The 17,253-nt window shown below is 35.7% G+C and overlaps 1 protein-coding gene across 32 annotated transcripts in view; it reads left to right on the top strand.

Annotated features, from left to right (window-relative positions):
• Numb (NUMB endocytic adaptor protein) overlaps positions 1–17,253 on the top strand; it is a 149,800-nt gene that overhangs the window by 93,516 nt on the left and 39,031 nt on the right. For 20 of the 32 annotated variants that reach the window (XM_087195395.1, XM_087195392.1, XM_087195377.1 and 17 more), the window contains 2 exons: positions 4,774–4,848; positions 11,561–11,593. In XM_087195395.1, coding sequence (XP_087051521.1) covers positions 4,774–4,848; positions 11,561–11,593 — 108 coding nt within the window. The remainder of the gene's footprint in view (positions 1–4,773; positions 4,849–11,560; positions 11,594–17,253) is intronic. The other 12 variants (XM_087195379.1, XM_087195378.1, XM_087195388.1 and 9 more) reach the window with 1 other exon arrangement.

Genomic DNA, 17,253 nt, shown 5'->3' with positions numbered 1-17,253 from the left:
ATGTAAAATGATACAGAGACTGGGAAAGATTGCAGCAGTTTCTTATAAAGCCAGGCATGCAGTTACCATGTGATATAGCGATATACATCTCGTGTTCACATGAAAACATAGTTACAGTAGCTTTACTTAGACCCCAAACAGGAAATAACCAAGATGTTCCTCATCTAGTGATTAGACAGACTCAGTGATACATACAGACAGTATACTGTCTCAGCTATAAAAGGGAACAAACTACAACACTCAACTTAGATGACTCACATTTATTATACTACTGAAATATAAGTCAGAAGTCTCATACTATGTGTAATTTTCTTTTTTCTCACATTTTTATTAGTGCACATTGGTTATACAGATTAGTGGGTTTCATTTTGGTAGATTTGTGCATGCAGATACATACTCTATTCACCCCCATGCCTTTATTGTATATGCTTTTTGAGAAGTGATTTTCTTAAAAGACAGATTATAAGAAAACAGATTGGTAGTTGAAGAGACTGGGCATGGGAGGAGAAAATGGAAATAAATGGGCAGCATAAGGGAATTTGACTGAACTGTTCTGGGGTTTTTTTGGGTTTTTTTTTTTTTTTTGTCTTTTGAGACAGGGTCTCACTATGTAATTCAGGCTGGCCTTGAATTCACTGTGTAGTCCAAATTGGCCTCAAACTCACAACAATCTTCCAGCCTCATCCTCCGGAGTGCTGGGATTACAAACATGCGCCACCATACCTGACTTGTTCTGTATCTTTTGTTGTTGTTGTTGTTCTATATCTTAATTGTGGTGGTCGTTATGCAACTGCGTGCATTTGTCAAATCTCAAAGTCTAAAACAAAATAGTTATTTTCCTGTAGTTTAAGAAAGTGAATAAATATTCCCTTTGCTGGATAGTATAGGAACTAAAACGATTTTTAAGAACTAGTTTTACAAGAAAGGCACGAAACTCCCATCAATTTGAATTATTTTTAAATTTTGCTCAATAATGATAAACATTGACAGTACCGTGTTCCAAAATGTTCTTATGCCTCCCAGTCTGCCTCATATTAGTAATTCTTTGCGAAGTGGAAATTCTGAAGCCTGAGAGGAGTTGAGGAAGTGTATGAAATGATGAATTTTAGAATCTTCACTGAATTTTCAGAGGCTCACTTACTACTGACAGTTTCAACCCAGTGAGAGGGAGAATTTGCCAGGTGAATGACTTTCACTTTTACAAGGTGGAAAACAAAACGACAAAGGAACTTTTAAGATTTTTTCCTTAGAATGAGCAGCTAGGAAAATTTTCTTGAATTGAGTTCAAGTTGAGTAAGAAAACCCTTAGACTTCGGAGTCATGAGTATAAGCCTTTCTTTTCCTGTATCAATTGCTTATGTGACTGAGGGCGTTATTCCGCATCCTCAAACTTCATTTTCTTTCCTCAGTTTTAAAATTGGACGATCATACATATTTTTCTGAGTAGTTGTTCAGGAGGATGAAATATATAAAGCTCCCAAGCTGGGCACACCTATAATCCTAGCACTCTTGGAGGCTGAGGTAGGAGGATTACAAGGTAGAGCCCAGCCTGGGCAATTTAGCAATGTAGTGAGACTCTGTCTCAAAATTAAAAATTTAAAAGTGGTTGGGAATGTAGCTCATTGCAAAAGCCCTCAGTTCAATTTCCATTACCACCAAAGGGGAAAGGTAAAAAAAAAGCTTCCAGGTCATAAGCATGTTGGAGGGGATCAGTAAATACTATTTCCTTTTTCCTATGCTTGCTTCTCAACCACTATTGACCTCTTATAGTATATGAGCATATGAAGGAGCTACAGAACCAAAATATGTGCAATCTCTTTGAAGTTTAAACACAAATGTGCTGAATAGGAGTAATGAGAGGACAGCCTTGCCTTGTTTCAGACCTAAGGGGCAAGACATCTGGTTTCTTACTCACTGGGTTTGATGCAAGGTATAATTCAGTTTCAGTTGGTCGATTTTCAAGTTCATAGACTCTTTCCTCTGTCACCTCCATTCTGTTGAGTCTGTGCAGATGTGTTTGTGTGTGTTTCAGTAATTGTATTTATCACTTTCCATTTGGTTCTTATATTTTCTCTGCTGAGAGTTTTCATGTTACATTTCTTTCAAGACTGTTCATTGCTTCCTTGAACATTTTTATGCTACCTGCTTTAAAATCTTTGTTAGATAATTCTAATATCTGTGTAGTATTGTTATTGGTGAACATGGCACTTTTTCATGCCAAGTAATTTTGGATATTGTCTTATAAGGCTTGGGGTCTTATTTTAAATCCTATAGAAATTTGGGAGAGTGCTAGAAATTAAACTCAGCGTCTTTTTTCTTTCCCCAAGGGAGCTCTACCACTGAACTGCATCCCCACTCCACCTCCCACTGTGTTTTACAATTTTTAAACAGGGTCTTGCTAAGTTGTCCAGGTGGGGCTTGAACTCATATCCCTTCTGCCTCAGAGCCCAGAGTGCTGGGATTACAGGCATGTGCCACCACTCCCACTCAACCCAGGTCCTTAAATATGCTAGGGGGATGCTTTCACATTAGCCCCAAGAATGTTTATATTTTATTTTAGCACACAGTCAACTTAGTTAGGTCTCTGCTAACTAAATTCAGCTTGCCTTCTATGGACTGTGGTTCAGATACAAGTTAAGTACCCTTATCCGAAATGCTTGGAGTCAGAAGGTTTTTTTAAATTTTTTGAATATTTGCATATTCACATTGAGACATCCTGGGGAGAGGACTAAGGTCTAAAGATAAAACTTAATTATGTTTCATACTATACCTTACATACACATGATCTAAAAGTAATTTTATACAGTTTTTTTTATACAGTATTTTTAATGGACCTCTGTTTTGTCTACAACCCATTACATGAGGTCAGGTGTGGACTTTACCACTTGTGGTGTCATACCACTTGTGGTGGCATATCTCAAAAAGTTCCAGATTTTGCAGAATTAAATTTTTGGATTAAAGGTGCTCAACCTGTACCAGTTTAGTTTTGAAAGCCATAAAAATACCATCCTATGTATGCACCATCCATTAGTTGGCTTAGAAACCAGGAAGTGGCCTCTTCATTGGTTTAGTTCTGAAAATCTTTGATGTGCTAATTAGCATCAGATTCTTACCTGTATAACTCCAGGATAAGCCACGAATTTAAAAATGAATACTTGGTATCACTTTTCCAAGCTTCTCCCTCCCTGTACCTTTTTTTTTTGGTACGGGGGATCGAACTTGGGTCCTTGCACTTGCACAGCAAGCGGTGAAACCACTGAGCTAAATCCCTGGCCTTCCCTCCCTGTGCTTTTATCAGTGTTTTAGGTCCTTGGAGCTCTCCTTTCTGGTCCTGTGATTCTTTGATCATTCTGCTTTCTTTCATATTCTCACAGTTTCACTTGAATCTAGGATCAAATGGAGGGGGGTGAGAGAATGAATAAATGAATATGAGAGGGTTGTTAGCTCCATCTTTCTGGAATCACAATTCCACCAAACAAAGATTCCCCTCTATTTCAAGTGTGGCTCTTTCAGGTTTTCACTTTTTGCTACTTCTGTTCCTGCACTGTCACTACTGTCACTGTTGGACTTCTGAGACTCCTTTACTCTGAGTAGGAGTTCCCATTCCTAGTCCTCAAGCCAGAACTAGAGGTGTTTTTTCAGAGTTCTCTCTGTGCTTCAGCACTCACTTTTGGATTTCTGGCTGTTAAGTTTATACACACAAGTTAAATTCTTGGTAGAAGTATCAAAGAGGTTTGGGTGGGGTGGGGATAAATTTCTTGCCATTTCAGTGATGCTTTGAATTCTAGTGTTTCTCCCTGATTAACCTTCTGCTGTTTACTTTGCAGAAACCTCAAATAAGCTGTTCCATGCATTCTGTCCAGATTTCAAAGTTTCATTCAGTGAGAGGACCAATGTATATGTAGGGTATTTACTCCACCTTCCTTCAAAGCAGACCCTGTGCTTTTTTTAAAGCGTATTTATAATATTGCCACCATCCCTTCTGCTTTTCTAACCTACAACTAATCCCCTATTAATGTGTAATTTGAATCGTATTTCTACCTTGCCCCCCCCAAAAAAATCTTTATTAGCTCTCTGCATAAATCTTTATTAGCACTCAAATTCCCAAATTTATCTCATGTTATAGCCAAGAGGGATACTTAACTGATTGGCATATAATTATCCTGTTACATACTCATTACTTTGTTTATGTATTTCTCTCAATCTATAATCATTTCTTAACTTTCCAGTTTCTCCCTCTTCAAAGGCCACACATTTTTTAAAGCTTAGATGCACCACCTTCTTTAAAATTGTTCTAGTTATCTGCCCTGTTCTTATATACTCCCATAACAGTAGAGTTATTTCTTCAGCCTGTTTTTGTTTGTGCTTTTTCGTATGTATATATACTTTGTCTTGGTGGTATTTTTATGTGTAGCGATATAGTAATGTTGTCCCACACCATTATATAGTAGTGGGACACCATTACTATATTAGGCTTCAGATATATGGAGCTTCAGATAATATTAGGCTTCAGAGCTAATAGATTTCAGTAACATTCAGTAGCATTTAGCATGGTCTATTTTGATTTATTCCCCTGTAACAACTCTTTGACATAATTATTCCAAGTCTCATTCATATAAAGATACCAAGGGTAAGTAAAATCAGATTGCCTTTTTTACAGTGGCTGTGAGTTTCTTCAGTGTAAGAACTTCAATTTTCTACCACCTAATACCTACCATGTAGTAGTTACTGAAGAAACAGCAAGGGCACTAACTTATTTTCTTCTTTCTACAGTACCTTGGCCATGTAGAAGTTGATGAGTCAAGAGGAATGCACATCTGTGAAGAAGCTGTAAAAAGATTGAAAGCTGTATGTATTTGATAGTTGCCAGTATTGATCTGTATACCATCAGTAGTTTTTACAAGATTGTTGTGCTCAATAAATTTTAGTAGTCCAGTACCACTAAGAGAAGTGTTTCTCTTAAGGCCAGAGATGTGGGCTTAGTAAAAAGACCATCTCATGTTATTCTATCTCTTCAATTTTGGCCAAATATTATCTAAAATGTACTTTTACAATTTATATGAAGCAAGTGGTATGAAATCTGACAGAATAATATTCTAAAACCAGGATAAAATTACAGTTAACATCTTACCCTAAGATAAATGGGTTACATATTGCTGATTTTAAATTTCCTATAGGAAACAGCTTTCCAGAAATAGTAGGAGATATGTGCTGATGCCTGATAATGTTCGGGGGAGGAGGGACAGTTTTCATTATTATTTTGACTCTTCCCATTTTTCTTCTCCACACTCCTCTAGCATATGCAGTGTATTTCCACTGCCTTTTAAATAAACTTTAGCACACTTGGACTGGAAAGCAACTTTCCAGGATAATGTTTCCTTGGCCTATTATGCCATAGAACACATCCAAGGCACATGTTTGTATATTTAACAAAAGGAAAGACTGGGTTTGTAAAGGTTCAAATTAAAGTGCTAATTTGGCAGGAAATGTAGCTCAGTGGTGCCTCGCCTGCCTAGCAAGCTCAAAGTCCTGAGTTCAATCCCTGGTACCAAGAAAAAAGTATAAAGTGCTAATTTCATACTTTGATAGGCTTTGAGAAATGTTCCATAGACTGTGAAAGCCCTCTTCAGACCTTCCTTCTCTCCAAAAAATGGCCTTTCCCCACTTTGCTGCAAAAAGCTTTAAGCATTACTTCTGCATGGCCTTCCCCCAAAGAACATTAAATACATGTTGCTTTGGGTGTGCTGGTGTGGTGGGCTGCCACAAGTTTGACAACTAATGAGTGCTTTATTTCTCAGTTTTCTTAATAACTAAACTTCTCTGTTTATTGGTATACTCCAGTGATGGTGAACCTTTTAGAGCTTTCAGTGATACAAATAGCCCACTGTGGCACGCCTACCATAGGTTTGCCACCACTGGTATAGTCTATATTACCTCTTATCTATAATCTGTTAACATAAAGTGTATAAAATTTAATATCTCAGGTAAATTTTATTTTGGAACAAATGCCTAAATCTGTTATAGAAAGGAAAGGAAGAGAAAAATAACTGATAATAGTATACAAAGACTAAATAATAACAGTAACCTAATATAGACACAAGTACACCTACATACATACATTCATATATACCTGTGTAGGGGGCCGGGGATTTAGCTCAGTGGTTCTGGTGCCTGCCACGCAAGTGCAAGGTCCCGAGTTCAATCCCAGTACAAAAAAAGAAATACACTTTGGGCTGAGGGGGTAGCTCAGGGTCTGGGGATTTAGCTCATATATACCTGTGTATACACTTTACCTCATAGTTTAATCATTTGAATTCAGAGTTTTATTTGGTTGGTTTTTTAAAAATATTGTTTTATTTATTTTTCTTTTTCCCCTGTACTGGGGATTGAACCCAAGGCCTTTCACTTAGCTACATCCAGCCCTTTTTATTTTTTAAGGCAGACTCACCATCCTCCTACCTCAGCCACCTGAGTACCTGGGATTACAGCATGCATTACTAGGTCTGGCTAAATTCTTAAATGATGAAGCCCTCCCAAGTTTATCTGTCCTCTCCAATTCATCTATAATGTTAAGAAGACTTCTATCAATATAGTGTCATACTTGAAAACTGTAGATGATAGACCTGTCATGTTATCTGAATATATTTCTCAAATACACCCTCAGATAATTTAATTTTCCATTTTTATAAAAACCAGTTTAAAATAAAAATAAAAATTCAGTTTCTTCTTTTACGGAATAATTTTTATTTCATCTATAAGAATAATAAGATGAATTTATCTAAGAACATCTCAAAGTTTGATATGATGGCACATGCCTGTAATCCCAACTACTGGGGATGTTGAAGCAAGAGGATCACAAGTTCGAAGTTGCCTGGGCAATTTAGTGAAACATGTCTTAAAAGGGGTGGGGCTAGAGATAGTTCCGGTCTCCCTGGGTTCCTCCCCTAGTACCACAACAAAAAAGAAAAAAAAATTCAATGTCTTGCCCCACTTAAAGACTATTTTTAGCACTATGTTACTACTGACTGAAAACAGCAGACAGACCAGTAAACAGACTAGATGGACCTGAAACAAATTACAAATAATTATTAAAATCTTATAATTTAGGATTAAAAGGCCACTGTGGAGTAAGTCTTTGGAGAATTTTCTCATTCAGATTATGGCTTCATGTTCATTCTCTAAGTAAGGTTTAAGTTTGTCCAGAAGATTTTGAGGAATAAATACAATATACAAATGAACCCAGAAATCCATATAAAAATATTTTTTTCAGTTTTTATTTTTTCATTGTACATTTTTGCAATACATAGAGATTACATTTCTTGTGGGGAGCTAGTACATGGACATAAGACATCTTGGTTCTTTTTATCACCTCCCTCCACTCTCTTCCACCTCCCAACTCTTGGTCCCCTTCCCTTTTGCAAAAGATCTAACAAATCTTTTGGAATTCCAGATATGTAGTACTTAACCATCCAATTTTAAAACTAATTTTTTAACTGAATGGATTTTTTGTTGCTTTACCTTTTTATTTTTTTAACCAAGAAGATTATTAACTATAAGCACGTTTATTTGATGCATAAGACTATTTAGATACAATTTAATGAGTTTTTACATTCTTCAGTAATAGGAACTAAACTGCTATTTTTTTTTTTTTTTAATTTTTGCAGTGCTAGGGATCAAACCCAAGGCCTTGTTGCCTACTAGGCAGGCACTGTCCCACTGAGTTATACCTCCAGCCATTGTTTATTCTTTATTTCCATTTTTTAAATTATACCTATATCTAGAACTATATTTAGCACATAGTAGCTACTCAAAAACTATGTCTGGAATGAACATACATACTCAATATTGGATCCAGTACTCAATATATGGTCAAATTAAATCTTTTAATACTCTAATTGTAGAAATCATATCCTATGTATAATTTTTTAAAGTTTAGAAAACCATTTTATATAACTCTGCAGATCTTATTTCCCAGTGGTCTTGTATGACTAAAAGGAAGATGGGTGGGTAGGTAGGTAGATATGACTATAGATAGAGATACAGATAATAAAGAAATGATTGCTTTTCTGGACATACCTAAACTTTTGAACTTTGAGAAGAAATTGTCCTATATCCAGGAGAGGAGACTTGGATCAAATATAAATATCTTTTGCGTTGACAGACATGTATTACTAAAAACTGCAGCTGAATTTTTGGATGATGGGGTAGACTTCCTGTTTATTGTGCTCAATGAAACTTCTGCCTTCTATGAATACCCTATCTAGTGCTATACTGAGAATCTTGGAGCAAGCTGGAAGTCTCCAGGACGTTGTTATTCTCAGATCGTACTTGGTCCACATAGATTCATAATTTTGGTCTTCCTTTCACATTTTTACTATATAGAAATACCTAGATGTCATTTCTCCCTTGGCCCCAACATTCTTCTAAGAAAAATCCCTGAGGATCTACAATGGTGTGAGATACTAAAATTATACCAACTGCTGTGTCTCTGGAGGTTTTTTTGTTGGCTTGCTTTTTAATCATAAAGCTTCCTTTTAAAGTTTCTTAAATGGAAACAAATATAGGGGTGCAAAGCCTATAGAAATAGAACATCGTTGGAATTAATTTGAATGTCAGAGTTTTAAAATTTAAAGAATTGTATAGTTAAGTAGCAAACCAAATATTTTAAACTTATCATATGAATGACCTTTATAAACACTTAACATTTCTAGTACTTTTAAAATTTGTGGAGAATTGAAGAAGAAAATAATTTGCAAGTAATATTTGTGTGGGGGGATATTTTCCCCCAAAAGTAGTCCCTTATAATTTAGAATTACTTTGACTTCAGCTGGAAGCTATCTGTATATTTTATATTCTCAAATGAAAAATATGCCCTCACTAAATAATATAGTTTTAAAAATATGCTCCTAAGAGCATAAGTATGTTTTAAAAATTCTTACACTTTCTATACATAATGTTAGTTATAGCTGTTTTCAGCTCGTTTCCTTTGTGACATAATTTCACTAATCAGCTACCACAGTATTTAGATTATGTAAGATAAATGAAAGAAGTGGCTGTTGCCTATTTTTGTTACCTACATGGCATAGTCACTTGCAGGGTGAGGAGTGTTATTTATCAGTTGGTTTTCTAAATATTATTTCAAGCCTTTGGTTATTCTTATTTCACTCTGGTCCAAAATGCCCTTTATTTTTAAAGGTCATTTCTTCCCATTGTCTCTTAAGTGTCTCTCTGTCTTGGTTTTAGACTAGTTTCATTTTACTACCAGTTTCTAATATTTTGGGGTTTTGTTCACTATTTGATATATTTGTTTTAATGTATGTTCTTGTTTTAGCAGGTAAAAGAATCATAATAACTTAATTCTTAAAAAAACATTAATCTCTAATAACTACTTTTTATGCATTTTGCACGTCAACTTTTTTCATTAACACCTGGGGTCTAAGAAGAGGGTTCCATACTTAACAAGAGCATTGCTAGGAGCTATATTAAATATTAACAAATCTCCTTCCCTTCCTATCCCTCAAGAATGGTGAATCTTTAATTTTGGCTGCATCCTTGAAAGCTGATGGTTACTCATAGTTTATTAAAACTAGCGCCACCAAACTTGGCAGCAGAAATAGCCTTAGTTTTACTGTCGTAACTGCCCCAGTTACATTATTATTCTTCCAGTTTAAGTTCAGAGTATCTTGTGAAAATACTTGATACTATTTGTGACTTCCCTATCTTAGGGAAAAACAAACTTTCCAGTGTTTGAAAGTATTGAATGAGCTTATAAATTGTCTCAGAGTCAAACATCAGTACAATTGTCTTTTCCTTGAGATTTATCTGAAAATAAAAATTGATAATTATAAATAGTAATGGTTTAAAATACAGTTAAACCCCAGTAAGGAAATGTAAAGTTAAACTAGGTTGGGTGGGTTAGAACCCACTTTTCATAAATTCTTCAGAGTTTAATTTTAGTGGCTGGTTTTTATAAACGGTACTTAAAAATTGGTGGTAGAATCATAAATAGCTATGCTTCTCTTATCTAGATAGTTTCAGAATTGCATATTTAAAATTGTCACTACCTGTCTCTTTATATTAAAACAACAGCATTTTGGGCTAGGGATTTAGCTCAGTGGTTTCGCCGCCTGCTGCGCAAGTGCAAGGACCCAAGTTCAATCCCCAGTACAAAAAAAAAAAAACAAAAAACCACAAACAGCATTTAAAAAGAAAAGTTGGATGTGATAGTGCATGCCTATAATCCCGGCTTCTCTGGAGGTTGAGGTAAAGTGATCACAAATTCATGGCCAGCCTAGGCAATTTAAAGAGTTTGTGTCTCAAAATTAAATAAAAAGGGTTGGAAAAAAAAGGGGGGGTTGGGGAGGTAGCTTAGCAAAGTTCAGATGTCACTTGGGATGTAGAAGTGCTTGCTTAGCATGCATGAGGCTGTGGGTTAAATCCTGTGTACTGCCAAAGGGGAGAGAGGGGCTAGAAAGAAAACAAAACCCTAGTTCTTAAACTTTGTTTGTGGCCTGCAGATATGGTTTGGTTCTGATATGTTTTCTCAGCTCCAGTGTAAACCTTAGCGTTGTGTTTTTTATAGGTGATTTATATTATGCCTAGAATAAACATATCTGTTGATTTCCCTGTGTATGTTGTAGAATGAATCAGCACACAATACATACAAATTGATACTAATGCATAAGGAAATAGGAAGCCAGTGGTTAAGCTCCCTATAAGTAGAATGGGCTTCTCTAGGTGACATCTTGAACTCAGTAAGAAAAAATATTGCTAACACTGTTGATATATGCTAATTTAATTTTATGTGTGGCAACTTTGTTTTGTTTGTGGTGGTAGGAGATTAAGCCTAGGACCTCATACATGCTAGGTAAGAGCTCTATCCCTGAGGTACTTTCCCAGCCCTATTAAAATTTTTACGTGATTGTGTGGTCATTTGAATTTTAGTTGATAACTTCCACATAGTTGACCACTGATTTTTTTTTTTGGTAGACCACTGATTTATTAAAAAATTATTTTTAAAGAGACAGGTTCTTATATGTTGCTCAGGCTGGCCCTGAACTCCTAGACTCAAGTGATTTTCTTGCTTTAGCTTCCCAAGTAGCTAGGACTACAGGCACTCACCATTGCACCTAGCTGCCACTGATTTTAAATTGAAAAGTGTAAATGGAACCAATCCTCTGTTTACTCCTCACTTCTGTGAATTTAAAATGCAAAATTATACCAAGCCAGTATATCCTTATCTTTTTCTCTGCTGCCAAATTTGGATAATCTCTGTTTTACAAGCAAATAGAGATTACTAAATTAGTTGCATGAATACAGGTTCTGATTTCTTCTCTTTCCGTGGATTCTTAGGGCCATACAGTGTGTTTCCCTGCATTTTCATGCACCTTCCTTTCTCCTTGTCACTCCTGGTATGGATAACTCTTTAAAACTCTCACTCCCTCCCTTTCCCGACTCGACTTTGCCCTTTCCCCTACTTCTGTCTGTGCTTATTGATGTGAAACCCTGGGACATTAGCCCATACAATAATAGCACTCGACTTGTCCCCCTGTTCCTCCAGGAAAGAAAGTTCTTCAAAGGCTTCTTTGGAAAAGTAAGTTTGATGCCATGTTCATGCTTTCTATATAAGGAGTTACACCCCTAGTATAGCACTGACATACTTTTTTTTTTTAAAAAGTATAGTTTTGGTTTCTTTATAAAACAGGAATTGATTTGACTGTATATAGAAATTAATGAATCAGTTGCTATCTATGGTATTACCTGTATCTTTGATACTAACTAATGATTTCTAGGAAAATCCAATAGTGAGTCGTTAAAAGGATTATTTCTAGGTATTAAATTTTATCTTGAAAAATTCTGTTTATATTAGCTGTAATTTTAACTGCTTTATTTTACTTATCCAATATTGACAGAGAAATGGGAAGAAATATTAAATTCAAGTAAAAATTTAAGATACCCCAAATGTTGCATTCAGTGTTAATTACTTTTTTCATCTAAGTTAAATTTAAGGTGAATAAGTAAAAGTATGTAGACTTACATTTGAGGGTCCTTCTGATTTTTAACCCAGGTTGCTAATTTAAGAAAATCTTAATTATTAGTCTACCAAATATCTGTCACATGGAAGGTTCTTTATGTAAATGCTTTTCTAATAATAAATAACTGCTTAATGCTCAGATATCCTTAAAATTAAGGGTATGAGGGCCAGGGATGTAGCTCAGTGGTAGAGTGCTTGTCTAACATGCACAAAGCCCTGGGTTAAATCCCCAGCATCTTTAAAAAACACACAAAAAACCCCAAAAAAACCATACTTAAGGTGGCAGTACCCAAACAGGTAAATACATTTTTTTTTCAAGTTTATCATTGTTTAGCTTTGAATAAGTAGTCTCCCTAGGAATATGCTTTTAAATGGAAAACTTTAATTTGAGGGGCCGGAGATTTCGCTCAGTGGTTCTGCCGCCTGCCTCGAAAGTGCAAGGCCCCAACTTCAATCCCTAGTACCAAAAAAAAAACAAAAAAAAAAACCCAAAAAACTTTAATTTGAAGCCTTTTAAATCTTTTCAGTTGTCATCATTCAATTTATCCCCCACTAGTCTGCAAGAAGTAGGCTGGTGAAGAAGCTTGATTTGTGTTTGATAGGTCAACTGTGGTTTGATGTAAGCTGAACAAGAAGAATCTCATAAAATAGTGTAAGACATAGTTTTTCCCCTGGGCATGGTGTCATACACCTATAAGGTAGGAGAATTGCAAATTCAAATTCAGCGTGGGCAATTTAGTGACTTATGAGACACTGTTTCAAAATTTTTTAAAAGGGCCAGGGATATAGCTAGGTTCAATCCCCAGTAAAAAAAAGGGCGGGGGTGGGGGTGGGGGCGCTGGGTTCAATCCCCAGTAACAAGGAAAAAAGAAATTTTTATCTAGAAACTGTTAAATGGAAGAACTGTTAGCCCTGATTCTGAATTTATGAATCATAACCAGGATGCTTCACTTCTTTTCCATAAGTCACCTCCTGTATCTGACCACTAGGGACAGTGTTTCCAGAAACTAGCAGTAGGGAACAGATAAACCTGGTCTGTTACAGAATTATATTATAAACATCATAAAAGAAAAGGGAGAGAAAAATGAGGACCTTGGATAAGTTTTTCAAAACTGGCTACATGAAATTGCTTGTTGCTTTAGGAAATCCAATAATGCGCTCAACTATTTAGAGATTATGAAAGCGGCTTCGCCAAGTTTGGTAGCACGCTCCCAGCACTTGGGAGGCTGAGACAGGAGGCCATCCTGGGCTGCATAATGAGTTCAAGGCCAGCCTGAACTATATAAAAGACCTTGTCTAAAAAAAAAAAAAAAAAAGCAGCTTCATTAATGTAATTGGTCATACTAAGCAAATGCTTTATTACCAAATATGATAATAAACATGGCACTTAACATTTGAGAAGAATTTACAGTTTTAATATATTTGAGAAACCCCATGAACTAAGTAATCTATATTCTCATTTTATGAAGGAGCTGACAACATAGAAAATAAAATGTTCTCAGCTTACTCTATTAGGTCTCTTTTAAAAGCCATTTACTTGTAGTTATATCAAGCTTTATAGTTTATGATGTGCTTTGACCTACTTTCTAATTTACTATTTAAAACAGCTCAGTGAATTAGACAGTAGTTCATAACATTGCATTTTACAAATGAATAAACAGAAGCTCGAAGAGGTCACCCAGCTAGTAATAAATGGCAGTGCTTACCCTGAAATCTAGCCTTTCTGAAACTTGGTGCAAGGTTCTTTCACCTACCCCATGTTGATATTCTTTCATTCAAAAGTATTGGCTCTTGCTAATGTACACCTTAATTGTAATGAACAGAGAAATACTAATGCAGAGGACACTAGAAAACTCCAGGTCCTGAACATTTCCTTAAACATGCGTTGTATGGTCTGCACAGTTTATAAATTTGAATTAGTTGCAGATATTTTAAATATTGAGACATTTCACATAAAAACTAAGACATCTAAAGAATGAGAAGATGTAGCAAAATAGCATGCTTTCTATGTGACAACAGTGGCTTTAGCTGAGTATTAGTTGTGCCCTTGAGTTGGCTGTTCACCACAATTCCTGCAACTCCATGTTGTCCCTTACAGTCATCCTGCTTCTATTTTTTTTTTTTTGGTACCGGAGATGGAACTCGGGACCTTGCGCTTGCAAGGCAGGTGCCGGAACCACTGAGCTAAATCCCCGGCCCCAATCCTGCTTCATTTTGTTACCACCTTTAACCCTGTAGGTATTTGAGTTTGTGAACTCCTCTCTGGGCTATTATGTCAATCTTAATGATATAAAAAAATCAATAAAAATGTTACAGTACTTGTTCTAGCAGATCTTATTAAAATATTGCTAATTTTTTTTCAAGTTCTTTTGCTTCTGTAATTATTAAATGACACCATTAGAAATGGTCAAGTTTTAGTTAATTCATAATTGAAAAGTAATGCATTTTTATATTGCCTTTACCTAATACTTAAGGGTAAAACATTTTGTGGTATTTATGACCACTCTTAAATCAGTGTATTCACATCTACATTCTGTTTTAGATTTCCTTTTTTTTTTTTTAATGCCTCTGTAACAAATTGTCCTTAGCACTTTCTTCATTCTGGATCATTTTCTTAAAAGTAGGGACACATCTGCTACCTTTTCTTTTCATCCTTTTAAAATTCCCATTGCCCTCCTTGTACAAGTTTTACTTTCTTTTGTATTTTACTAGATATTTTAGGATTTGGTTTATTATGGTAAATGGCAGAGGGAGTGAAAAGGCAAGAGTACTCAAATTTCATTCACCTTTGGTTTAATTTTTTTTTCTGTGACATAATCAACTAGTATGTTAAAAGTGTTAGTCACTGACCTTTTATAAATTTTTTAAAAATCAACCTTCAGAGTTATATTTCTTTCAGTTGTAACCATGGCAACCCATTGTTTCTCAAGTCACATTACGTAAAATATGCTAAGGATTTCATTATCTATATACAAAGATGAGCAAGAGCTCAGTTTTCAAGAGAGAGGAACAAATCTTTTTTCCTTAACCCAATTTTAGATGACTACTTCATGCCTCCTTTTTCCTTCAACCTCCAGACTTTCTTTGTTTGTTCTTTTTTTCAGCTTTCCTCCTACTTCATGAAACCAATTAGCAGGAAACTTTCACATGTGTCATCCACCACATCCACTCACCTACCTGTATCTGTCCCCATGTGCTTCGTTTCCCTTCTGTTCAAAGGATCTGTGGTCCTCTCATTTAAGAAAGTACGGAATGCTTATAATCTCAGCACTCTGAGAGACTGAGACAGAAGGATCACATGGTTAGGTCCAGCCTGGGCAACCTGGCAAGACCTTATTTCAAAATTTAAAAAACAAAACAAAAAAAATGATTTTTTAAAAGTTAGGGATGTAGCTCAGTACAAAGGTCCGGTGTCAGTCCCCCAGTACTGGAAAAAGGGGGTGATAGGAAATATACTTTTAGTAGAGTGACCATTGGAGTGTCAATCTCAAATCCTAAAGAAAGCTATGTTTCTATCTCTTCACTGCTTTGAGGAATACAGTATTCCCAGTATTTGCTCATTACATCTTTCAGTTCAGAAATTCAAATACCAAATTATAGACTTCAAGGTTTCTCTTCAAATTTAAAACAAAAAAATGAAATCAAGTTCCCGGTCAAAAAAGTCTCTCATTCATTTATTACAAGGCATGCTGTGTCTTAGTTGCCTGGCTGGTTGTTGTTATTCTGTAATGATTGGGTTATCTCTGTGTGTAGGTATGACAGAAAGACTGAGCAGCGATTCTTTACACATTGGGTACCCTTGAAGACCTCTTTGGTTTGTAGCTGAAAGAACTTTGCACAGTGAAAACGCAAATCATTGTTGCATAGAAAAAGTGACTTGCTCTCTGCCTCCTGACCAAGTTGGTCTGTTTGATGCTGTTGCTTCTGAATAGCTCGTAGCTATGCCAATTATGCTTCCTTGTGTCTTCATAGCATTTCTCTGCTTTGGCTTACATTAGAACATCTACTTAACCTTTTTGCTATTATCCATCATATGCCCAGCATAACTATCTTGCCTTTAAAATATTACTTCTATTTATGTTGGTTAATTGCATGTTCTTATCTCTTAGTAATCTTGGGAATCATAGAATTTTAAATTTAGATGACACCTAAGATATGGGGACAAAATCAGGGACATGATTTCAGATAGGTGTAATATTTCAAAATAATGAATTATCTCTCAAAACATAGTCAATGATAACTTTATAAAGGTCATGATATTGCCAGAGTATGTCCCACTGTTTGTTTTTTTGTTTTGTTTTGTTTTTTGTTTGTTTGGTTTTTTGTTTTTTGGGTTTTTTTTAAGAGGAAAAACTTATTGAAAGAAAGCGTCTGTCTAAGAGAGACAGAAGGAAGACCAGAAAGTGGGTTGCCTGCCCACCCCACTTTTCAAAGATATTTTAAAGCCATGTGGTGAGGTGGGTACAAAGTGGGACAAAACTGTAAGACCCAATGGAAATTTACAAGGTGGGCATGAGGTAGGACAAAACCATGACCAACCAATAAGATTACAAGTACAGTCACCCAGGTAATATTGATTAATGGGGATCAAATGGGAAGACAAATCACATACAAGGAATTTCCCATTTGGAATATCAATCCCTGCTGTCTAGCTCAAACTTTTTTTTTTTTTTGGTACTGGGGATCGAACTCAGGACCTTGTGCTTGCAAGGCAGGCACCGGAACCACTGAGCTAAATCTCCAGCCCCCACTATTTGTTTTTAAAAATAAAGTTTTATTGGAACAAAGCCATGTCCATTTGTTTACCTATTGTCTGTGGCTGCTTTTGTGCTACATTGACAGAGGCAAGTATTTGAGTAAAAATTGCATGGCTCTCAAAGCTCAAAATATTTGCTGTCTGGCCTTCATAGAAAAAGCTTGCCAATTTTTGATATAAACAATTTAAAAATTTATTTCTCCAACTCCAACTTATTTCTCCCAGTATAATATCAGTATGCAAAATGAAACCAATGTAAGAATCTTTCAGCCTACTGAGAATATCACCAACTTGTTATCTTCCTCTTTTTTCAATTTATTTTTTATGAAGTAGTTTTAACAGAAAAAATCATACTCTTGGGATAGGTAGGTAGATAGTTCTTTATTGTAATTGGTTATTTCAATTGGCCTTTTACTATGGGCAGCTTTTACATTTAGGAGAAAATAATCTTACAGAGTGCCTA

Source organism: Heterocephalus glaber, unplaced genomic scaffold (assembly GCF_053883595.1).
Source record: "Heterocephalus glaber isolate CG9 unplaced genomic scaffold, H.glaber_assembly_v1.0 deba00001608, whole genome shotgun sequence".
Taxonomy (NCBI): domain Eukaryota; kingdom Metazoa; phylum Chordata; class Mammalia; order Rodentia; family Bathyergidae; genus Heterocephalus; species Heterocephalus glaber.
The sequence above is the reverse complement of the archived record's forward strand: the minus strand, read 5'-3'. Positions and strand labels throughout refer to the sequence as shown.